A 26691-nucleotide genomic window follows, 5' to 3' on the forward strand; every position below is an offset into this window, starting at 1 on the left:
TAAAGGTTTGAAGATATTTTATTAAAATATAAACTTTCTCCTTGTACACCTGGTACACAGACATCAACTATACACAGATCTTAAGAACCACAAACGTATACAGCAATGTGCTTGATGGTAATGTAAAAATGTTTACAAAACTATTGCAAAATATTAACTTGAGATAATGAACATTTCTCCATTAGTTCTACACAGAGATCAGCAAATATACTTGACCTTGACACTGACGATCAGTAAGACAGTATGGTAAGATTCATTCAGTTACCTTGTACATGTTTTAAAAGGAATTGAGGATTCTCCACATGCAACTTGTATTAAACCATTCCACATGTCTGTGAAGCACCCAGGCACCTATCCCCTGCAGTTTACCTTGTGCACACATACATGTAGGAACAGCAGATCCCCAGTCATGTAAGGGACACAACCTTGCCTAAAGCCCTAAGTCATGTCGGTCTCTGATGCTTGCCACTTCAGAGAAACCCAAACCGTGAAACATAATTGGGGTAATGTGGGATTCGAACTCACAATCATAATATCCTGGTGTGCCCAAGGGACGCAACTCTGTACAGTGATATTCTCTCAGGAATACTGATGCATATTCAGACTGAGGTGTTTTAAGCCAAGACATAGAACATGTTGACATTTACCTCCTCTTTTGACACCACACTCGGCACAATGTAATCAAACTTACTGGTCATGTGTGTAAAAAAATGTCTGTGAAGCACTATTTTCAAAAGAGACATCATTCAAAATGTTGATTTACTTATCGGTCTGTCATGGAAACATAAGCAATACATATGATTCATAGGATGGAGGTGCTACAAACATATTTATAATCTAGGACACCAAAAACACCCAAATATTCAAACATACACAAGATGAAAGACTTTAGGAGATTTAAAGTGAGTGAGTGAGTTTAGTTTTACGAAGCTTTTAGCAGTATTCCAGCAATATGATGGCAGGGGACACAGAAATGGGCTTCACACATTGTCTCCATGTGGGGAATTGAACCCAGGTCTTTGGCGTGATGAGCGAATGCTTTAACCACCAGGCTACGCCACCGTCCCTTAGGAGATTGAAGCACACTGTATATTTCAGTTTGGTTTTGTTGGGGAGCATGGGTTGTGGGGCAGCCTTGAGGCTAAAGCAGACATTGGTCTAGTGTGTCTCACAGTCCCTGAACCACATTATGTTCCCCAATGCCTAACCCTCCCTGCAATGCTAAAGCCCAAAATGAAGCAAGTCTAGATTTCCCCAGGTTCAGCCTGAATTTCCTAACTCACTGGGGCTTCTTTTCAATTAAATGGGTTTATTTGTAGCTATCAAAATTATATATATTCAGGGACTAAGCGTTAGTCTACCATTGGTCAGGCAGATGGCCTGCACTTGATTCCCTACAAAGGATATAATACCCAGTCATGGACCCAGACTCACTCCCTCTGTCACAGAGTACCTACACCTTGGAGTCAAGAGATATACAGTATGTGTTCATGCTAGCCAGAACATCTGTCATTTGTTGCTCTCCAGTTTTCAAAGTCTCGCCTTAAGCATTCTGATAAGATCTGTGAATGTGGGTGTTCACAGCTGCCTGTTCATGCATGCCAATTCATGTATGTCAAATATAAAACTGTCACTGAACTTACAGTACCCAATAAAGGGAATATGTTGAATTTGTCAAAAATTCATATAATACAAAAAAGTCATCTTTATGTTTATGGGAAGCAGAATTTTTGCTCAGTTTTCCTAATAGCACACTGATATATTCCAGTCTGCATGTCATCATGACATGTGGGAAATCCTCACTCATGCAGGTCCTATCACACCAGTTCTGCTCACTTTTTTCATTTAGAAAACTCATATACAGAGTAAAAATACAGCATGAAAGAACATACAAATTATACAAAAATAGAAGAATTCACTGATTACAATAAGCATCTTTGACATTCCTGAAGTTTCATGTCATTACTACAAAACAAAAAATGACAAAAATATGATCTTCCCAGTGCCATAGTTCTACTTTCTCTCCAATGAGGTACATGTATATACAGATCACGTAAATATATAGCATCATCCTGGCACAACAAGGGATGGAACTCTGCACAAAGAATTGCAACATAACTGAGCAGATCAAGTAGGGGAAAACTATAATTCTCAAACATTTTCCATGAAGGCTTCAAACTTGAAACAGACATTCACCAAAGTAAAGATCTAGTCAACAAAACCTCTCCCAGAGCCATGGTTTTGAATAAAAGTTGGGTGCTGTCAAAACTACAACCCCCCAAACCATCACCCCCCCCCATGTCTGCAATAGATCACCATCACCTTCCATGTAAACAAGAATGCCACAATGCCATAGTGAGATAATTTACAAGAAATAAAACGTAAACATGAATTCTTGACTATATATAAGATATATGACAAATTCAGAAACTAGATATACACCAGTAATGAATCCTGAAAATATATAGGGTACATATTGTTTCAAAGAAATAACAAAAAGTTGTTATTGCATAGGAATGAGATAAAATCCTGCCATGTACGAAATCTAGAATTGACAATCTACATGTTACACACTGAATACCATATCCGCCATACTGAGCATGAAATTGCGTATTTTCTTGAGTATATGTCAATAATAATAATAATAATAGGCCATTTATATAGCACCTTTCCACGTTACAGGTTGTTTTACAGAAAACAGTAACATAGTAGGGGTATATAATTGTCTAGAATCCATTATTTACAAAACTGAAGTCTACAGCAGGGGCTGATCCAGGAACTTAGAGAAGGGGGATGCACATTAATCATGAAGTCTAAAGGTTAGGGGGAAATGCCCCCCAGGGAAATATTTTTCGGGGGAGAGGCGGTGTGCACACCCCAACCCCTGGATCCGCCCCTGCTAACGGATAGTCAGATCTTGGAGTAAGTATATACTCCACGAAGGCCACAACAACACTGATATTAGATTTTCATCCAGTTTGTGAGACGTTTTAGTCAGGGATATTATGTTCTTCCTGTTTTGATGTGATTAAAGAAACTGGTCAGAATATCTGTGGACATTAACTGTCAATAGATATTAATCACATAAAGCATGACTGTTTTATTTGGACATTGTATATGGTGTATTAAATCAGTGAGAGAAAGACTTTAACAGAGAATTGTTTCACAAGTCGATACCCGTAACAATACATGGGGACTAGAAACTAGTTATAAAATGAGAAGGAATAAAAATCTAGCAATCAGTTTAAGGCCTAAGCTTCTGAGGTAAATATTTTAACCTGTAAATCCCAGTTTTGTCAAATAGCAGCTGGTCCCTGCCATTATGTGGCTGTATTGCCACCAGACATTGCAACATATATAGTAGCCACATAACCATCAGACCCTGCCACTTCATCCTGAGACGACTTAGTCTAGTACACCTGTCTCAACTGCAGGTACCAAAACCATCACCACTGACACCTTGGTCTGTCACCGGACAATTCTATAAAACAGTGTCTTCTAAATAAAAGTTAAAATTTGAGATGATTTCTTCTATAAAAATAGCCATTGAACACTTTATATTGCAAAGCCATTCTGCAGTTTTGAGACACCACAAACTGACGTACCTTCCGACACCAAGATCACAAAACACCCATCCCTTGATTTTGTAATGCTGATTGTAAGTCTGTTCCATATTGAGTGACATATTGTGACTAGCGTATTGCTACCTTTCCATATCCACAAGAAGGAGAACTATCAATGAAGATAGGTCGCCTTGTAGACTTCAGCTTCACTTTGGTACAGAAGCTGGTAACTTTATCAAGCGAGTACCTGTATCTATACTGAAATATTGTATTGGAAGAACAAAGAAGTTGAAATCAAAACAGACCTGCTAGTGACTATCAAAGTAGGAGGTCTTATTTGACACTCATCACCAAGTCTATCGATGTGATTAGTCTTCATACTACTTGCAACCACTGCTCTTCCTGGCCTATCAAAGTCCTCGGTATTCCTCAAAACGTGTAACCCTCTGCCCATGGAATCTACTGACATTGACTTGGCAGGATTCGATGCTGTTGACAGCCAGGTTGAAGCTTGTCCACACTTTGGAGTTCTGGAAGCAGACCGTCCCACCTGCCCGCTTCTCCTGGCTGAGCTGAAAACAAAATCACAGGCTGTTCACCCCTGTGAGGCTTCTAGTCCAGGCTGATGGCTGATTGTACCTTGGTTAGCTCTGTGGTCCACAACATCAATCACTGGATTGTTTGGACCAGAGTGAGTGAGTGAGTTCAGTTTTACGCCGCTTTCAGCAATATTCCAGCAATATCACGGCGGGGGACACCAGAAATGGGGTTTGGACCAGACTTACAGGTTTACAGTTAGAATATTGCTGACTCTGGCGGTATGCGAAAAGCACACAATCACACAGGCACACAACCAGGGAGGTCATATCACTACATATCGGCTTCATATAGGAGGAAAACTCAATTCATGTGGGTATTAAGAGATATTTATCACTTTTCTCAAACCTGTGAACATAATGTATGGTGCAGAAAATAGTACAATAGTCATTGTGAGTTCACCAAGCTTCAGTGCATCACAATACATTGTTCAATGATGCGAGTATATATTGGGATGTGTGATAGGCTTCAACGAGTCCATTTTCTTGGACTCGAGTACTCGAGTGGTGAGACTCGACTCAGACCCGAGTACTCGAAATTCATACCTTTCAAGCAAACGATAGTGTAACCGGCATGACGTGTTCCGATCACACAGGTGAACACATATATACTTCATTCCGACTTCATATCGTCATGTGACTAACCTTTTTCTATTGGTCAGAATCAGTATTGGGATGTTTACTTGTCACAGATTTTGTTTTTTCTCATCGTCCTGGTTGTATTGCCTGCATAATGCAGTGATATACCGCACAGGCGGCATTTGGTTATTTTTCTCTTTTCACTATCCAGATCAAGATACGCCCACATATTTGATTTTTTATCGTTCTCAATGTCTATTAAGATAGTTACCTAATCATTTTAAGAAATGAAATCTTAAACGACATATAATATTTACTCTTATCTGCAGACTTGTAACAACTAATATCATACAGCCACACTTTATGAGGAGTAAACTATTTAATCTAGGTGTTAATAAAAACATTATCAGATGGGTTAAAGAATTCAGGGTACATAGAACTCAGTATGTCAATGGCTATCAATTTTCTTTTCTCTCAACGTCTACTGGAGCTCCACAGGGCTGTGTTCTTTCATCCGTACTCTTTGTTTTATATACCAATGACTGTTACTTGTCAATATATGATTTGTTTACTGTGAAATTCGCAGATGACGCCACTGTTACTGGCCTAATTTCTGATTCTGAACATTATTATTGTCAAGGCATTGAGAAAACTGCAATGACAGTTTTTTATCAAACCTTTATTCAAAGTGTGTTGACCTACAAATTTCTGTGTTGGTATGGGGGTCTGTCTGCTCGCAACAAGAACAAACTTTTCAAAAATTTTAATACAGCCAGAAAAATTGCTGGAGTGTCTTTCGAGTATATTCCCGTTATCTAAGCGCGCCAGATTGTCAAAATGGCAACTAAAATTAGATTTGATAGTCAACATATTTTATCTCACCATTTTGAACTACTTCTTTCTGAATGCTGCTGTCGATTACCAAAACAAACAGCTTGACAGTCTTTCATACCATCCAGTATTTGTGAATGCAACAAATATTTGAATCATCATCATGTGATTACAACTAGAATTACTCAGCCTCTTTACCTACGTGGTTAATTGAATTATATCATGTCAGTTTTATTGTGTAAATATCTTTCGTTTTGTGCATGTAATTAATGTGTATATTTTTGTGACTTGTGCACTCGAGTTATATCTTATCTTAATATTAGACGTTAACAGTCTCTCTTGCTTGCACATGGCAGACAGACAGTCCGTCAACGTAACCCAATAATTCGAGTTATCTCCCCCTTTCGAGTCCTTGAAAATGGACTCGAGTCCAGATAAACCCGACTCGTCCTCAAGAACCCGTAGAAGCCCTAGTGTGTGACTTAAAATACGTCACCTGAAAGGGATGGGCCAGGCTTTTATCAACATATAAATACTCCCTTTTATAACTTAGGACATATAGAACAGGTTGTTTCGATATCTGGAGTGGATGTTTCAATGAAATAAACTTCAGTGTGGAATGTTCACCAATGGTACAATGACAGTGGCAAGGTGTCTGAAACACATTTAGAACCAGCTTATCAGCATGTTGCCATGGTTACTCACATCTCTGTTGATGTCCCCAATGCAGATCCAGTTGGTGCCGTTGCGAGAGATGGCCCACTTTGAGTGGTCCTTTGTTTCCTTGAAAACTATCCCCTCTGGCAAGACGATGGACTTCACGTTATACACCTGTAACAGAACATAAGGCGGCAAGTTAAACACAGGTGAAAGAACATATCATCACCATACTTGGATAGATACAGAACCATATGATTTCAATATCTAGATTTAAACCAATCTGGTTATTACCCAATTTTGAACAGTATTGCAATAATACTCTAGCAATTTTCCGGAATCGGGATGGACAGACATTTGGATAAGGTTCACATGGTGTGTTTCACAGATTCAAACTAGTGAATTAAGTGAGTGAGTGAGTGAGTGAGTGAGTGAGTGAGTGAGTGAGTGAGTGAGTGAGTGAGTGAGTGAGTGAGTGAGTGAGTGAGTGAGTGAGTGAGTGAGTGAGTGAGTGAGTGAGTGAGTGTAAGCGAGTGATTAGTTTTATGATGCATATATATAGCGATGATCTGTAAATAATAGAGTCTGAACCAGACAATCCAGTGATCAACAGCATGAGAGAGTGGGCTTCACACATTGTACCCATGTAGGAATCGAACCCAGCTGATGCTGTAACCATAAGGCTAACCCAACGCCCCCAGAACAGGAATGACACAGTAGTCAACCTAGGAACATTGTATTACTTATTTGGGTGGATTAAACATAGTATGTTTGCTATATCATAACAAGATCTCATTAAAATCAGATCATTTACTTAAATGTGATGTGTCTGTGTGTGAAGATCTGATAGCATCTGTGTATCAGGTTGTTCAGATAAACCGTGACCTCACAATGAAAATGAAGGATGTTCGAACGTTTGAACCAATCAGATGTCAGCCATTAAATCGATTCTGCTTCGTTTCTGTACCAAACTTGGATTTTTTAAATTAACACCAAAAACTGCCATGGAGTACATAATGCTGATTTTCCCATTATTGTGAATAGCAAGTTGTCAATAATGGTGGAAAACTAGGGGATTTTCCATTTATCTGCATAACCTGTTTGGTCTGATTAGAGAGCTGAGGCTAGAGTAAGTGAGTATAATTCTATGCCACTTCAGCAATATTCCAGCAATATCATGACAGGGAACACCAGAAATGTTCCACACTTTGTATCCATGTGGGGAATCAAACCCAGATCTTCGGCGTGACGAGTGAATGCTTTAACCGCTAGGCTACCTCCACTGTTCCCAGTGGAGTCTAGAGATTGACCTACCTTAAACTTGCCGGTACAGTTGGAGGGCATCCTACTATCACTGTTCCCAGTGGGGTCTAGAGACTGACCTACCTTAAACTTGCCGGTACAGTTGGAGGGCATCCTACTATCACTGTTCCCAGCGGAGTCTAGAGACTGACCTACCTTAAACTTGCCGGTACAGTTGGAGGGCATCCTACTATCACTGTTCCCAGTGGAGTCTAGAGACTGACCTACCTTAAACTTGCCGGTACAGTTGGAGGGCATCCTACTATCACTGTTCCCAGTGGAGTCTAGAGACTGACCTACCTTAAACTTGCCGGTACAGTTGGAGGGCATCCTACTATCACTGTTCCCAGTGGGTCTAGAGACTGACCTACCCCAAACTTGCCGGTACAGTTGGAGGGCATCCTACTATCACTGTTCCCAGTGGAGTCTAGAGACTGACCTACCTTAAACTTGCCGGTACAGTTGGAGGGCATCCTACTATCACTGTTCCCAGTGGAGTCTAGAGACTGACCTACCTTAAACTTGCCGGTACAGTTGGAGGGCATCCTACTATCACTGTTCCCAGTGGAGTCTAGAGACTGACCTACCTTAAACTTGCCGGGTACAGTTGGAGGGCATCCTACTATCACTGTTCCCAGTGGGGTCTAGAGACTGACCTACCCCAAACTTGCCGGTACAGTTGGAGGGCATCCTACTATCACTGTTCCCAGTGGAGTCTAGAGACTGACCTACCTTAAACTTGCCGGTACAGTTGGAGGGCATCCTACTATCACTGTTCCCAGTGGAGTCTAGAGACTGACCTACCTTAAACTTGCCGCAGGTACAGTTGGAGGGCATCCTACTATCACTGTTCCCAGTGGAGTCTAGAGACTGACCTACCTTAAACTTGCCTGTACAGTTGGAGGGCATCCTACTATCACTGTTCCCAGTGGAGTCTAGAGACTGACCTACCTTAAACTTGCCGGTACAGTTGGAGGGCATCCTACTATCACTGTTCCCAGTGGAGTCTAGAGACTGACCTACCTTAAACTTGCCGGTACAGTTGGAGGGCATCCTACTATCACTGTTCCCAGTGGAGTCTAGAGACTGACCTACCTTAAACTTGCCGGTACAGTTGGAGGGCATCCTACTATCACTGTTCCCAGTGGGTCTAGAGACTGACCTACCCCAAACTTGCCGGTACAGTTGGAGGGCATCCTACTATCACTGTTCCCAGTGGAGTCTAGAGACTGACCTACCTTAAACTTGCCGGTACAGTTGGAGGGCATCCTACTATCACTGTTCCCAGCCGGAGTCTAGAGACTGACCTACCTTAAACTTGCGGTACAGTTGGAGGGCATCCTACTATCACTGTTCCCAGTGGAGTCTAGAGACTGACCTACCTTAAACTTGCGGTACAGTTGGAGGGCATCCTACTATCACTGTTCCCAGTGGGTCTAGAGACTGACCTACCCCAAACTTGCCGGTACAGTTGGAGGGCATCCTACTATCACTGTTCCCAGTGGAGTCTAGAGACTGACCTACCTTAAACTTGCCGGTACAGTTGGAGGGCATCCTACTATCACTGTTCCCAGCGGAGTCTAGAGACTGACCTACCTTAAACTTGCCGGTACAGTTGGAGGGCATCCTACTATCACTGTTCCCAGTGGAGTCTAGAGACTGACCTACCTTAAACTTGCCTGCACAGTTGGAGGGCATCCTACTATCACTGTTCCCAGTGGAGTCTAGAGACTGACCTACCTTAAACTTGCCGGTACAGTTGGAGGGCATCCTACTGCTACTGTTCCCAGTGGAGTCTAGAGACTGACCTACCTTAAACTTGCCGGCACAGTTGGAGGGCATCCTACTATCACTGTTCCCAGTGGAGTCTAGAGACTGACCTACCTTAAACTTGTCGGTACAGTTGGAGGGCATCCTACTATCACTGTTCCCAGTGGAGTCTAGAGACTGACCTACCTTAAACTTGCCGGTACAGTTGGAGGGCATCCTACTGTCACTGTTCCCAGTGGGTCTAGAGACTGACCTACCCCAAACTTGCCAGTACAGTTGGAGGGCATCCTACTGCCACTGTTCCCAATGGAGTCTAGAGACTGACCTACCTTAAACTTGCCTGTACAGTTGGAGGGCATCCTACTATCACTGTTCCCAGTGGAGTCTACAGATTGACCTACCTTAAACTTGCCGGTACAGTTGGAGGGCATCCTACTGCCACTGTTCTGCCAAGTCTCCGTCATCAAGTCACTCTGCAGGCTGGGCGCCACAAAGTCCTTGTACAAATCTGAGGTCCAGAGTCTCACACAGTGAAATCCAATTCATACATTTGATTCTGACAAATTACTGATGTCAATTTTGATGCATTTATTTCTGAAAAGGGAAACAATGCTTGGCAAAGCCCAATTAAATAAGACTCAGTTGATATTAACCATCTTCAAAAGCACTCATAATGAATCCTCTATTTATTCACATTGCTCAAGTAGACGTGTGGCAAATATTTTAGGTATAAACTAATTATGGTTATGTATAGTCAAATATCAACAGACAACAGACTACAGACAACAGACTACAGACTACAGACTACAGACTACAGACAACAGACTACAGACAACAGACAACAGACAACAGACTACAGAAAACAGACTACAGACTACAGACTACAGACAACAGACTACAGAAAACAGACAACAGACTACAGACAACAGACAACAGACTACAGACAACAGACAACAGACTACAGACTACAGACTACAGACAACAGACTACAGACAACAGACTACAGACAACAGACTACAGACTACAGACAACAGACTACAGACTACAGACTACAGACAACAGAACTAACAGACAACAGAACAACAGACTACAGACAACAGACTACAGACAACAGACAACAGACAACAGACAACAGACAACAGACTAGACAACAGAACAGACAACAGACTACAGACAACAGACTACAGACAACAGACTACAGACAACAGACAACAGACAACAGACTACAGACAACAGACAACAGACTACAGACTACAGACTACAGACTACAGACAACAGACTACAGACAACAGACTACAGACAACAGACTACAGACAACAGACTACAGACAACAGACAACAGACTACAGAACAACAGACTAACTACAGACTACAGACAACAGAGAAAACAGACTACAGACAACAGAACAGACAACAGACAACAGACTACAGACTACAGACAACAGACTACAGACAACAGACAGACTACAGACAACAGACAACAGACTACAGACTACAGACAACAGACAACAGAAAACAGACTACAGACAGACTAACAGACAACAGACAACAGACAACAGACTACAGACAACAGACTACAGACAACAGACAACAGACTACAGACAACAGAACAGACAACAGACTACAGACAACAGACTACAGACAACAGACAACAGACAACAGACAACAGACTACAGACAACAGACTACAGACAACAGACTACAGACAACAGACTACAGACTACAGACAACAGACAACAGACAACAGACTACAGACAACAGACAACAGACTACAGACAACAGACAACAGACTACAGACAACAGACAACAGACAACAGACAACAGACAACAGACAACAGACTACAGACTACAGACAACAGACAACAGACTACAGACAACAGACTACAGACAACAGACAACAGACAACAGACTACAGACTACAGACAACAGACAACAGACAACAGACTACAGACAACAGACTACAGACAACAGACAACAGACTACAGACAACAGACTACAGACTACAGACAACAGACAACAGACAACAGACAACAGACAACAGACTACAGACAACAGACTACAGACAACAGACAACAGACAACAACAGACTACAGACAACAGACAACAGACTACAACAACAGACAACAGACAACAGACAACAGATTCTACAGACAACAGACTAACAGACAACAGACTACAGACAACAGACAACAGACTACAGACAACAGACTACAGACAACAGACTACAGACAACAGACAACAGACTACAGACAACAGACTACAGACAACAGACAACAGACAACAGACTACAGACAACAGACAACAGACTACAGACAACAGACTACAGACTACAGACAACAGACTACAGACTACAGACTACAGACAACAGACTACAGACTACAGACTCACAGACAACAGACTACAGACTACGAGACAGCAGACAACAGACTACAGACAGCAGACAACAGACTACAGACTACAGACAACAGACTACAGACAACAGACAACAGACTAACAGACAACAGACAACAGACTACAGACAACAGACTACAGACTAACAGACTACAGACAACAGACTACAGACAACAGACTACAGACAACAGACAACAGACTACAGACAACAGACTACAGACAACAGACTACAGACAACTACAGACAACAGACTACAGACAACAGACTACAGACAACAGACTACAGACTACAGACTACAGACAACAGACTACAGACAACAGACTACAGACTACAGACAACAGACTACAGACTACAGACAACAGACAACAGACTACAGACAACAGAAAACAGACTACAGACAACAGACAACAGACTACAGACAACAGACAACAGACTACAGACAACAGACAACAGACTACAGACTACAGACAACAGACTACAGACAACAGACTACAGACAACAGACTACAGACTACAGACCACAGACTACAGACAGACTACAGACAACAGACTACAGACAACAGACAACAGACTACAGACAACAACAGACTACAGACTACAGACAACAGAACAGACTACAGACAACAGACAACAGACTACAGACTACAGACAACAGACAACAGACAACAGACTACAGACAACAGACTACAGACAACAGACTACAGACAACAGACAACAGACTACAGACAACAGACTACAGACAACAGACTACAGACAACAGACTACAGACAACAGACAACAGACTACAGACAACAGACAACAGACAACAGACTACAGACAACAGACTACAGGACAACAGACTACAGACAACAGACTACAGACAACAGACAACAGACTACAGACAACAGAACAGCAGACACAGACAACAGACAACAGACAACAGACTACAGACAACAGACAACAGACAGACAGACAACAGACAACAGACTACAGACAACAGACAACAGACTACAGACAACAGACTACAGACAACAGACAACAGACAACAGACAACAGACAACAGACAACAGACTACAGACAACAGACAACAGACTACAGACTACAGACAACAGACTACAGACAACAGACTACAGACAACAGACAACAGACTACAGACAACAGACTACAGACAACAGGGACAACAGATCAACAGACTACAGAACAACAGACTACAGACAGACAACAGACAACAGACTACAGACTACAGACAACAGACAACAGACTACAGACAACAGACTACAGACAACAGACAACAGACTACAGACAACAGACTACAGACAACAGACAACAGACTACAGACAACAGACAACAGACTACAGACAACAGACTACAGACAACAGACTACAGACTACAGACAACAGACTACAGACAACAGACTACAGACAACAGACAACAGACAACAGACTACAGACAACAGACAACAGACTACAGAAAACAGACAACAGACTACAGACAACAGACAGCAGACAACAGACTACACAGCAACAGACAACAGACTACAGACAACAGACTACAGACAACAGACTACAGACAACAGACAACAGACAGACTACAGACCATGACAACAGACTACAGACAACAGACAACAGACTGAGACAACAGACAACAGACAACAGACTCACAGACAACAGACTACAGACAACAGACTACAGACAACAGACTACAGACAACAGACTACAGACAACAGACAACGAACAGACAGACTACAGACAACAGACAACAGATCTACAGACAACAGACCACAGACTACAGAACAACAGACTACAGACAACAGACTACAGACAACAGACAACAGACAACAGACTACAGACAACAGACTACAGACTACAGACAACAGACAACAGACTACAGACAACAGACTACAGACAGAACAGACAACAGACAACAGACAACAGACTACAGACAACAGACAACAGACTGACAGACAGACAACTACAGACTACAGACAACAGACAACAGACTACAGACAACAGACTACAGACAACAGACTACAGACTACAGACAACAGACTACAGACTACAGACAACAGACAACAGACAACAGACAACAGACAACAGACTACAGACAACAGACTACAGACAACAGACTACAGACAACAGACTACAGACAACAGACTACAGACAACAGACAACAGACAACAGACAACTACAGACAACAGACTACAGACAACAGACTACGACAACAGACTACAGACAACAGACTACAGAACAACAGACAACAGACTACAGACAACAGACTACAGACTACAGACTACAGACAACAGACAACAGACTACAGACTACAGACAACAGACAACAGACAACAGACTACAGACAACAGACTACAGACAACAGACTACAGACAACAGACTACAGACAACAGACTACAGACAACAGACTACAGACAACAGAACAACTACAGACAACAGACTACAGACAACAGATCACAGACTACAGACAACAGACAACAGATCACAGACAACAACAGACTACAGACAACAGACAACAGACTACAGACAGGAACAGACTACAGACTACAGACAACAGACAACAGACTAGACAGAACAGACTACAGACTACAGACAGAACACAGACTACAGACAACAGACTACAGACAACACACTACAGACAACAGACTACAGACAACAGACAACAGACTACAGACAACAGACAACAGACAACAGACAACAGACTACAGACAACAGACTACAGACAACAGACTACAGACAACAGACTACAGACAACAGACTACAGACTACAGACAACAGACTACAGACAACAGACTACAGACAACAGACTACAGACTACAGACAACAGACTACAGACAACAGACAACAGACAACAGACTACAGACAACAGACTACAGACTACAGACAACAAGGCGGACAACAGACAACAGACTACAGACAAGACTACAGACAACAGACTACAGACTACAGACAACAGACAACAGACTACAGACAACAGACTACAGACAACAGACTACAGACAGACAACTACAGACACAACAGACAACAGACTACAGACAACAGACAACAGACAACAGACAACAGACTACAGACAACAGACTACAGACAACAGACAGACAACAGACTACAGACAACAGACAACAGACTACAGACAGACAGACTACAGACAACAGACAACAGACAACAGACTACAGACAACAGACAACAGACTACAGACAACAGACAACAGACTACAGACAACAGACTACAGACTACAGACAACAGACAACAGACTACAGACAACAGACTACAGACAACAGACTACAGACTACAGACAACAGACAACAGACTACAGACAACAGACTACAGACTACAGACTACAGACAACAGACAACAGACTACAGACAACAGACAACAGACTACAGACTACAGACAACAGACTACAGACTACAGACAACAGACTTTAAATCCGGTAGGGTTCTTAGGACATGCCATCCACAAAGTCATTGGAGATTGTTTTAAGATGTAGCAATGATACAGAAGAATGTCCAGTCAAATGTTGACTTAATCCTGAAAACATTTCAACAAAATCACAGTCAAACTTTACACTGACCTGCATGGAAGTTCTCGAACTTGGCGAAGCTGGTGAACTTTGTTCCTGACAGCGATGACAGGACAACCTTGTTTGACCACGGCGGCTTCTCCAACCGTGTGTTCTTGATGACCGACGCCAGATCAGGGTTGTTTTGCAGGAAGGAGTCGGGGGTGTAGTGGTCGTACAGACGGATGTAGTTGAAAAACAGCTGCTTGGCTGGGGGATTAAATAACAGTGTCAGTCAAACTACTTGACCAAATTAAAGGAAAGCTCACATTAACAGGACAGGGAGAGTGTTTCTAGGCTTCTTTTAAAATTGAATGTCACTTTGTGTGTTTGCACTGAAAAGTGAACGATGTCAAAGCGTTGTTCAAACTCGTGTGAACAAGCGAGTTTACGAGCCAGTTCACACGAGAGTTTGAACAACGCTTTGACATCGCTTTCATTTTCAGTGCAAACACACAAAGTGACATTCAATTCTTATAATTTCGCACTTTGATGTTTACACATACGTATTTTACCCACTTCTACATGGTCATTGTTTACAGTGATGTGTTTTAATACCTGTAAAATGTTGTAATGTCATTCTGTTCAAGACCGTATTGTAGCGATGTTTGTATATTTGGCGATTTTTTTACACATGTATCCCAACCCTTGAAGAAATAGTTCTCAAAGTATTCCTTAAAATATTACAACAAATTCACGTCAATAGGTTTGAAACTGCTTTCATAAGCATAACATCAATGAAATTATCAAACAGAAAGAAATATCAATAACAATATCATTTTAACAAACTGTCATTGTACGGATAAAACTATGACAGATTCGTTTGACTGCGTAATAATACACTGACCGACTTCGAAGTTGTGCGGCGTGGAGAATAGGAAGCAGATTTCGTTGGTGTATTCTATTTATTTGTGATTGTTTATTGTGAAATTTAATGAGCAGTTTTAAACAGATCACGGGCAGAACTCCAAAACCGCGAGATTAAACTCTTGTGATAAGGAACAATGCTCGGCAATTGGAAATCCGCTTTGGTAAGTGAAGAAGTGACATTGCCAAAATTGGGTGACTTGAAACAGGATCATTTCGCTAAATTGGTATCACCAAATGCAGCAAGATCATTGGGGTCCTTGAAACCGTAGCAGAAATTTGAAAATTAGGGTCGCACTGGCTGGGACTTGTTGTCGGACGCGTTGTCGGTCAGATTTTTGGCAACACTGTGCTCAGTTACGCTTTTTGTTATGTACAAAAACAAGTAAGTGATATGTATAAATTAAAAGGAGTGTGAATGCAAATGATTTATGTTGTTTACGTCAAGCTGGACAGCGAGTATCCTGGGGAAAACCCGGAAAGTAGTTCCGGCAAAAGTTCACATGACCCAGATCGGCTCGAAAACGTTCACACACGTATGAACGATTTGAAGGGTTCAAGGGTAATGAACCTTGAAGTTTAGATCACATGGCCGCTCTCTCAACCAACCAAAGTTCGGGAATCTGTGTAAACTTCAAAGCACGATATTATTCAGCAATAACCACCAACATTACCTATGGGCTTCATGTTTTATGCATGTGTGTGAATCTGAACTGGTCTTGGGGGTGACGAGGGAACACTTTAACCACTAGCTAAACCACCATGCAAAACATGTATGTGTGACTTAATCATTCTACAGCGACATTCATGAAATGGTGACATAGTTTCAAAGGATGTAATCAAATAAAAATACTGAAAAACACTGAAAATCACTTTACCTATTCATGCATGTACTTAAACATGTACATTGTATTTTAATCATGAGTGAATGAGTGAGTTTAGCTTTACGCCACTTTTAGCAATATTCCAGCACTATCACAGCGGGGGACACCAGAAATGGGTTTCACACATTGTACCCATGTTGGGCATCTAACCGGATCTTCGGCGTGAAGAGCAAACACTTCAACCACTAAGCTACCCCACCGCCCCACTTCAGATGATGGTTCCTCCACAACAGTCCTCACCAATTGAGTTAAGCTGTGAGTAGCTGTAGGACACACAGAGGAAACTCTGTCCATAGATCAGGGCACTTGGGGGCCACGTGTAGCTCTCGTTCTTGTAGCGTGGGAACTGAGGGGTGCTGTGGACCAACCAGTAGCCAGTCTTCTTGTCAAACGCCACTACGCCTGGAAGGAAAAGCACATCAATAGTCAAACACCACTACGCCTGGAAGGAAAAGCACATCAATAGTCAAACACCACTACGCCTGGCAGGAAAAGCACATCAATAGTCAAACACCACCACGCCTGGCAGGAAAAGCACATCAATAGTCAACGCGCTCCGGCACGCCTGGTAGGAAAAGCACATCAATAGTCAAACGCCACTAACGCCTGGCAGGAAAAGCACATCAATAGTCAAACGCCACTACGCCTGGAAGGAAAAGCACATCAATAGTCAAACACCACTACGCCTGGCAGGAAAAGCACATCAATAGTCAAACACCACTACGCCTGGTAGGAAAAGCACATCAACATCAATAGTCAAGCCACTCAACGCCTGGCTGGAAGGAAAAGCATATCAATAGTCAAGCGGCACTATTCCTGGAAGGAAAAGCACATCAATAGTCAAACACCACTACAATAGTCAAACAGCCACGCCTGGAAGGAAAAGCACATCAATAGTCAAACACCACTACGCCTGGCAGGAAAAGCACATCAATAGTCAAACACCACTACGCCTGGCAGGAAAAGCACATCAATAGTCAAACGCCACTACATCTGGTAGGAAAAGCACATCAATAGTCAAACACCACTACGCCTGGCAGGAAAAGCACATCAATAGTCAAACACCACTACGCCTGGCAGGAAAAGCACATCAATAGTCAAACACCACTACGCCTGGCAGGAAAAGCACATCAATAGTCAAACAGCGCCTGGCACATCAATAGTCAAAAAAAGCACATCAATAGTCAAACACCACTATGCCTGGCAGGAAAAGCACATCAATAGTCAAACACCACTACGCCTGGCAGGAAAAGCACATCAATAGTCAAACACCACTACGCCTGGCAGGAAAAGCACATCAATAGTCAAACACCACAACGCCTGGTAGGAAAAGCACATCAATAGTCAAACGCCACTACGCCTGGCAGGAAAAGCATATCAATAGTCAAACGGCACTATTCCTGGAAGGAAAAGCACATCAATAGTCAAACACCACTACGCCTGGAAGGAAAAGCACATCTACAGTCAAACGCCACTACACCTGGAAGGAAAAGCACATCAATAGTCAAACGCCACTACGCCTGGAAGGAAAAGCACATCAATAGTCAAACACCACAACGCCTGGAAGGAAAAGCACATCAATAGTCAAACACCACAACGCCTGGAAGGAAAAGCACATCAATAGTCAAACACCACTATGCCTGGAAGGAAAAGCACATCAATAGTCAAACACCACTACGCCTGGAAGGAAAAGCACATCAATAGTCAAACACCACTACGCCTGGAAGGAAAAGCACATCTACAGTCAAACACCACTACGCCTGGAAGGAAAAGCACATCAATAGTCAAACACCACTATTCCTGGAAGGAAAAGCACATCTACAGTCAAACACCACTACGCCTGGAAGGAAAAGCACATCTACAGTCAAACACCACTACGCCTGGAAGGAAAAGCACATCAATAGTCAAACACCACTACGCCTGGAAGGAAAAGCACATCAATAGTCAAACACCACTATGCCTGGAAGGAAAAGCACATCAATAGTCAAACGCCACTACGCCTGGAAGGAAAAGCACATCAATAGTCAAACACCACTACGCCTGGAAGGAAAAGCACATCAATAGTCAAACACCACTACGCCTGGAAGGAAAAGCACATCTACAGTCAAACGCCACAACGCCTGGAAGGAAAAGCACATCTACAGTCAAACACCACTACGCCTGGAAGGAAAAGCACATCTACAGTCAAACACCACTACGCCTGGAAGGAAAAGCACATCAACAGTCAAACACCACTACGCCTGGAAGGAAAAGCACATCAACAGTCAAACGCCACTACGCCTGGAAGGAAAAGCACATCGATAGTCAAACATAAATGAGTTACTAAACTGAGTTCATATGAGGAATCAAACCCAGACATCTTGGTGAAGAATGAGTAGGAGAGTGAGTGAGTTTTACGCCACTTTTAGCAATATTCCTGGCAGAGGACACCAGAAATAGGCTTCACACATTGTACCCATGTGGGGAATCAACTCGGTTCTTTGGTGTGATGAGTGAACGCTTTAACAACTAGGCAACCCTACATGAATGAAAGCTCGTTGTCCAGTTCTGACTATATCATGCAGTTTAACCACTTTGGCAGAGCAATTATCTCCAGAAACTCAAAGAGGAGACAATCTTCCCTGCTTCTTCTGTTTGTATTGAACAGTATTTTAGTTGTAAACAGTTCGTCAGCTCTATGTGGGTGCAAAGACAGGGAAACACTGGGCCTAGATGTTTAACACTTTGGTGAAATCTGCATGCAAATGTACAATCCTGAGAAAAAAGATAATAATTTCTGTGTATCTGGGATTCAAAGACATGACATATGAATCCAGGAATGGCTGAGGGATATAACTCTGGGGCACCTTAGTCCACTTGACCATCCCTACCTCTTACTGCAAAAAGACTGAATGAGAGACCTAACATATGCAGGGAGTGGATTGACACAGAAATCTTGCATATTTGATGCAATTTGTGTTAAAAATATTTAAGTGAATTTTGCTGTTAGGTTCATTTGACACAACATCCAGTCAACAGATTGACTAGAATTAAACTGAGGTAATACTTGAATATTTTAATGCAAACTGACATGATCAATGTTCAATTTCATCATCATGCAATATCACATACTGACATGGGTATGATTGGTCATTAATTGCTTCTTAATCAGTTAATAAACATATATTCTATTTTTAAAATGACACCTTATGATATGCTCTTGACTCCCATGAGAGACTGAGATAGAGTCAAGATGACTTGGGAGACTGGACAATCCCTGAGTGCTACCTACCCTTCGTGTGTCCATGGTTGAGGGACTCCTGGTCGTGAGGGTCGTCGTCATTGTACATCAAGTACATAAAGTCATCCGTCTACAACAGAACAGTAAACCTGTCTCAGTGACCTAATTCCATTTCTTTTATTGGACCTTCTAAAATAGTCTCTGAGAGGGTCTCCCTACAGAATGCGCCCCTTATCCCAGGGATATCCTATAAACTGTCTCCCTGGGACAAGTGATATACTATAGAATGATCCCTTTGTCACAGGGATATCCAACCGAAAGACCCTCTTGAACTACACACATTACAATGCTAATTTCAGGATGCGCTTTAAAATCAGATTCTGAAAATCTTCTTTATATTTCAGTGGATTTAACTTGCAGCCTTCAGATCTCTAGCCTAGTGTGTGAACACGTACAGGGGTTTATTTTGTAATTGTTTGTAGGCATATCTGTTCATTTTGTCAGTACTTGTTGACAATCTGTTTATTGTTGTCATTATGTGGAGACCCTATGTTGAAACTTAGATGCAAAATTAGGCCAGCCGTGCTCAGGAGTATTATATATTACAGGGTACGATTTCGCTCTTTACAACCTGCACTGGTACATGTTAAAAATGACTGGTGAAGGTTACCTTCAGTAACAGGTTGCACTCAGTGCAGTTGACAATAAATCTTTCAGCATCCTATAACTGTCATCATGTGTTTTAATTGGGAAGTAAGTGACTGTAAGTTATACTTTTCTCTCTGCATGACTTGTTACAAGCATAAATATTTGTGTACTCATAAATCAGTTACGTAGAAGCAATGTTCACGAATAGCTTCTGACCCTCTGACAAATCTGGCAGATTCGCCAACGGTCCGATAGAAGTCTACAACCCACCGGCCCCACTGTGTGACGGTATATTTCACAATGTCTTTGACTTAAGTTTTTATATGTGACATGTGACACTTGTTTGCTGTTTATAATCTTATGTGGGTTAATAATTTCAATGCCAATTATAAGAAATGTTAAATCTGAAATGTGTGTTTAATTTTATTCTATGGGTCCTGTGAAATTTCAGTGGGTCAGACAGACATCTGAAACTTACAGGACCCAATGTCCTGTTACTTTGAAACACCATTCGTGAATACTGTAGAAGTAATCACATAATCGAGATTTATAGATTAAGGTTAGGCAAAATTGACACAGAATCAGCAATCATTTATCATCATGGGGTCAGGGTCTGTTGAATGTATCGGATACTGAGGACCTGCTAGGAAAATTGCTAAATAAAAATTTATGTTACTTTTTAGAACCAGTGACCTTATATTTTGGTGCAACCAAAATTTTGATGGTGCAGCCAAACCTATAAGCCAGGTTGTACTTGGTGCAGGTACTGAAAAAACAACGAAATGGCACCCTGTCTTATATCCAGTCTATAGTCAGACAATGGGAAACACTGCTTGGTGACAGAGAAAGAAAGGAAGGAAGGTCTCACTGGCTTGGACTCATAGATGGCCTGTAGCGTGTTGTAGACAGCATGGTTGGTGTCATTCATCGAGACTTTGGACAGCTGCCATGATGGATTTAGCACATCCATGTAGAAGTGGCCATACCCATCTCGCAGCATGGGGTTCGACTTGTTGGACCTCAGCTCCGGCAACTTGTAAACGATGAACCTGCAATACAATGTTCATATTATGATGCATTATGGACTGAAATATAGTGATAATGACAAAAATATATGGTGACAATCACTGACATTTGTGGATAAAATCGCTGGAACATATACAGTCACAATCAACATAGGTTTTCTGAGTAGCATAAGTGTCATGTATTGCTTTGAAAATATCAGTGATGGGTTTGGTTTGTTGTTTAACGCTGCACTCAGCAGTATTCCAGCTATGGCAGCAGTCTGTAAATAATCGAGTCTGGACCAGATAGTCTAGTGATCAGCAGCTTGAGCATCAATCAACGCAATTAGGATACGATGACAAGTGTCAACCAAGTCAGCGAGCCTGACCACCCAATCCCGTTAGTAGCTTCTTATGCTGACTGACTGAGTTTAGTTTTACGCCGCTTTTAGCAATATTCCAGCAATATCATGGCGGGGGACACCAGAAATGGGCATAATACATTGTGCCCATGTGGGGAATCGAACCGGGTCTTCGGGGTGATGAGCCAACGCTTTAACCACTAGGCTACCCCACCGCCCCAGCTTCTTATGAAAAGCATGGGTTGCTGAAGATCAATTCTAACCCAGATCTTCGCGGAAATATCATGGAAGGAAAATCAAATATCCTGCTTCAATCAAGAAAAGTTTTCAATCACTAGGCCAGACTGTAATGCCCAGACACATAAATCACATATTGTAACACACAAAATATTAAGACTATAACAGAAACTGAACACATAGATCAGCTAAAACTAAATCTCACCCACACAAACACCTTTTATTCAATTTCCCAAATGAAATAGGCTGGTTCATTTGATATGTGCAACTGACGTATAACGTCTTTAAGAGCAAGTTTGTCAAAGTCATCCACTTTGCATGTGTTGGAATGTGTTGAGATGTTCCAGGGCTACAGATAAGGGGCGTACAGGCGTAATGTACGCCTCAAAATCAATCAAGTACGACATAATATAAGATTTCAAGCGTATCGTGTACGCACATAAATACCTTTGTACGTCTAACATTTAATTTCCGTGCGTATCGTGCAAATGGAAATCTATTTCGGATAAATACTTGTCAAGTTTCTTTTGCGAAACACGATTTTACACATGAGGAAACCCCAACAGTAGGAATCCCTTGCGTTGCCATGCAACGATATGCGTCACTATTTTTCGATTGGCTAAAAACTACACTGTTCCTATTTATATCCAGTTGGACCTAACATTTCGCGCATCACACGGTCGCTCAGTTATTTCTCACTCGTCTTCAAATACAAATACATGGTTGGAAATAGTGATCGATGAATCGTCCAGACAAACCACATCACCAACTCACTCACACAAAAACATGTTGACGATCAGTACTCCTTCAAAATTCTCAGTACGCCAATGGAGAAGGTTCCGCCTCCACGATAAACAGCCAGGACACGTGCAATCAAATCCAAACACTTTATTGTCGAAGCCAAGGCGACACACAGACAGACCGAAGAACCGAACATAAAACTGGGAAAGCGAGTTTAAGTTTAAGGGAGATAACTCTTAGAGTCATTGTGTTAACTCGCTAATAACTAACTGCCAACTGGCAACCAAATAACAGTAAACAAATGGTAAATTGTCGTTTAGACTCTTTGGAACAAATATGTCCTGTAGAGGTGGATTATAACACTGACAAACTGAAAAGGAAATGAGAGACCATCACTGAGTAGACTGCCCTCCAGTCTCGGGGATTATTCTGCCCCATCACATAAAGCAACCGATATATGCAACACAGTATCACCAGAGGATGCTCACACACATTACTCTAGTAAAGGATATAGTCTGAGAGGTGGCATGGCATCTGGCGATTGCGACTGGACCGGACGCAACTTTGGAGACATAGAAGGTTCTGATTGATCGATAGGGGAGTCTGTTGAAGTATCTTCTGGATAGTCAGTGTTACCAGTAGTGCGACACGGGTATGAATTCATGTCAGCATAATAGGGTCAGCTCTCTCTGCAGGTGTAGGGGGCTCCATGATGACATCTGGTATAGGAGGAGGTTGAGGAGGAGGAGGTAGAGACTTTGGGAATCTGTCATGTTCATCTCCCACTGGCAGATATTGAAGATCAGCCGACAAAGTGGATGCTTGTTGCAGTGAAGGTTTTGTAACAGAGTAACCTCCGACTTTTCACTCTATAGGAAGTGTTTGAAGTTGTGATCCGGTGAATTCTGAGCGTTGCACCAGTCATTGTCAACTGCTGTGACAATGTAGCGATCACGGGCACGGGACTTGGAGCCATCGCTGTGAATGTAGACTATGCTTCCTACATCAATGTCAGGTGTCAGACCCTGCTTGAGGTGGGAGTCTTAGACTTCTCACTTGATAAATGATTGGACACACGCGTTGGCCATGTTGACTAAGAATTAGATCCATGTCATGTATAGGCAACTGAGAGTTTGTGTGCTGGTCGCGTTGTGTCCACATTTCCCTGGCGGAGAAACCTCTGGTTCTGATCCGTGAGTTCAGGCGTGCAGTGGCAAGAGAAAGGTTGAGGGGCGAGACGTAACTGCACTGAGGTCTTGACGCAGTAACTCAGTTATGAGTTCTTGAACAGCTCTTTCTGCAACTGGGTTCTTATTCTTGTTCTTGACTTCGACCCGATTTCAATTACTACACCATTTTGTTTCATAAACCTGTCATTAACAAGGGCTACAAAACCGGGAGCTGGATCAGTTCGAATGACAGCAGGCGGTCCATCCATTGGGTGAACTTCACTGCACAAAGCAATAATTGAGCTGCGGAGTGTGTCGTGGCGCTTCGTCATCAGTAGACAGGACAGTGTAAGAGATGTGACACATTCGGACTACAAGTATGAATTGCGGTTCGCGGCGAACAACGTCGCTCTTGAAACTGATTCCAATAGTATCAGGCGGGTCTCCAGTGGACTGTTGGATCACTGTATGTGGTAAACTGCGAAGTGATTGACATCTATGGCAACTGGCAGTGGTGTCTTCAATAGTCTTGTCAAGATCCAAGGCATAGAAGTAGCGCTGTATGACCTGTTTCATCTGGTGATTGGTCGGATGATTGAGTTGAATGTGCAGGGCAGTCAGTAATCCGCTGACAATTTCACGCGGTACAATGATCCGTTCTCTGTTAGGCGTGAAAGGCTCCTCCTTGACAACAACAAGTAAGCCGTCCCGCGCAATGGAAGCGACCTGTAGGTAACGTTTAACGGCCCTGATGTTAGTCAACTCTTGGACGGACGTGTACCTTGAGTGAGATGGGCATGTGTGTCGAAGATCACTGCACTCTGACTGGATGGATTTCCAGGCAGCTCTGCTTGTGAATGGTAATCTTGACTCTCCAGTGATAAAGTCCTGAATGGAAGTGATACGGACAACCGAATCTTCCGTACGAGCCACGAAAGAGCAAATTTGACAAGTAGGTTCATTGCAATCTGGTGCATTTCTGCTTGCAAAATCCGAAGGCAGGTTTGCGGCACCTGCAAGGTGACGAATAGATGCTTGATGGTGGCTCACAATGGAGAGGAATGTGTACACTCGTGGACTGGCAGAAAATTCTCCCCTGCACAATTTCTCAAAGGCTTGCACACAAGGCTTACTGTCAGTGAGAACACAAGTCTTATGCTTTGACTGGATCATGTAAGGGCTGAAGTGTTTGACAGCTAAAGCGATGGAAAGTGCTTCTATTTCACATGGTAACCACTTCACTTGATGACCTCGGAGCTTGCAATATGATGTGTAAGTACACTCGCACCCCCAAAAGTTATCTGGAGCCCTGTGTTCCCAATAACACTGTTTAACGTTCATCTGTCAACACATCATCCACATCAGGGGAGACAATTCCAAACTGGGTTCTCCTTGAAATGTGGGTTGCATGTTGTGTTCTTAAGTGTAACAATTCAATAATATCAAAAGGTGGTCAAGTTTATATACCAGTCTGAAATTTGAAAAAAAATACATACCTTTCTGACGATGTCTCGAGCATACTTTGACAGCATATTTAACACGAAACTCAGTCTCATATACACTGATAATGATCATTGAGGTAGGCGTGACCAAAAGGTCGGACATTACGAGATCCCTGTCATGAAATGACATAACAATTGAAAAAAACCCCTTTAATTTAACATGACAAACTCTTATCATGAACTTCTAGTTAGATCACAGGATACAAATAGCAATTTTCATCACATAGGCAAGTACCCGGGTGCTAAATCGCCAGAACCTAGGTGCCTAGAATAATTCAAGTTACTTCCTGTAATTTTTGTAAACACGGGCGCTCGGCGATGAGATGAGATCCACGGCTCTTTTGTGATATTGATGGAAAATCAACTCTGGACTTACCAATCCACTGGCTTTCCAGTTGAAGACATGCATTGTACACTGTATGCACTGGAAACAGAACACAAGAAAACAACAACAGCTAACATTTTGGCAAGAAACAGTAACAGTATCTATAGCCAGTAATGCTTCGTCTGCAATCACGAGTTCTCGTTTGTTGTACTTGTTTTTCATTCTTCAATCTGGATCCAGTTTCCATTGACTTGGGCATAAGGATTTGAATCCGGTTTGACTGGACCCTTCGTTTAATGTATGTTTGTAGAGTAATATTCTTAAATGTACGGATATATTGCTACAAAAATAATACGATATAAGGCTATCAAATATTATTTATAATAGAAAATATGTTCTCATACATATTACTGTGTGTCATCTGTTAATATCGATCTTACTGTAATTTTCAGATAATCATTACCCAATAAAGGAAAAAGATGTTTGAAACTCCGCGCACCG

The 26691-nt window shown here is 42.1% G+C and overlaps 1 protein-coding gene and 1 long non-coding RNA gene across 2 annotated transcripts; both read right to left on the reverse strand.

The window, feature by feature from the left end:
* Positions 1-26392, reverse strand: LOC124267869 (plancitoxin-1-like). The gene is made up of 8 exons (XM_046702858.1): positions 26242-26392; positions 21719-21899; positions 20254-20332; positions 17223-17384; positions 15244-15441; positions 9700-9806; positions 6275-6400; positions 1-4135 (listed from the first exon to the last, which is right to left on the reverse strand). Exons 1-8 carry the CDS (start codon positions 26325-26327, stop codon positions 3974-3976), a joined length of 1101 nt encoding a protein of 366 aa, XP_046558814.1. The 5' UTR covers positions 26328-26392; the 3' UTR covers positions 1-3973.
* On the reverse strand, positions 5211-5446 carry LOC124267870. The gene is made up of 2 exons (XR_006896145.1): positions 5416-5446; positions 5211-5309 (listed from the first exon to the last, which is right to left on the reverse strand). It is a non-coding gene; the product is annotated as an uncharacterized LOC124267870 (long non-coding RNA).
* Positions 26393-26691: the final 299 nt, after the last annotated feature.

This window comes from Haliotis rubra, unplaced genomic scaffold, assembly GCF_003918875.1.
Source record: "Haliotis rubra isolate DU_JTF1 unplaced genomic scaffold, ASM391887v1 Scf1342, whole genome shotgun sequence".
Taxonomy (NCBI): Eukaryota; Metazoa; Mollusca; class Gastropoda; order Lepetellida; family Haliotidae; genus Haliotis; species Haliotis rubra.

What these genes read in the sequence shown, in the direction of transcription:
- LOC124267869 (XM_046702858.1), bottom strand. Translation starts at nt 26,327, where the DNA reads ATGTTAGCTGTTGTTGTTTTCTTGTGTTCTGTTTCCAGTGCATACAGT. An exon ending in ACTGGAAAGCCAGTGGATTG is followed by an intron (nt 21,900 to 26,241) that starts GTAAGTCCAGAG and finishes ATTGTATTGCAG; the next exon opens with GTTCATCGTTTACAAGTTGC. An exon ending in ACTGTACCGGCAAGTTTAAG is followed by an intron (nt 6,401 to 9,699) that starts GTAGGTCAATCT and finishes GTTCTGTTACAG; the next exon opens with GTGTATAACGTGAAGTCCAT.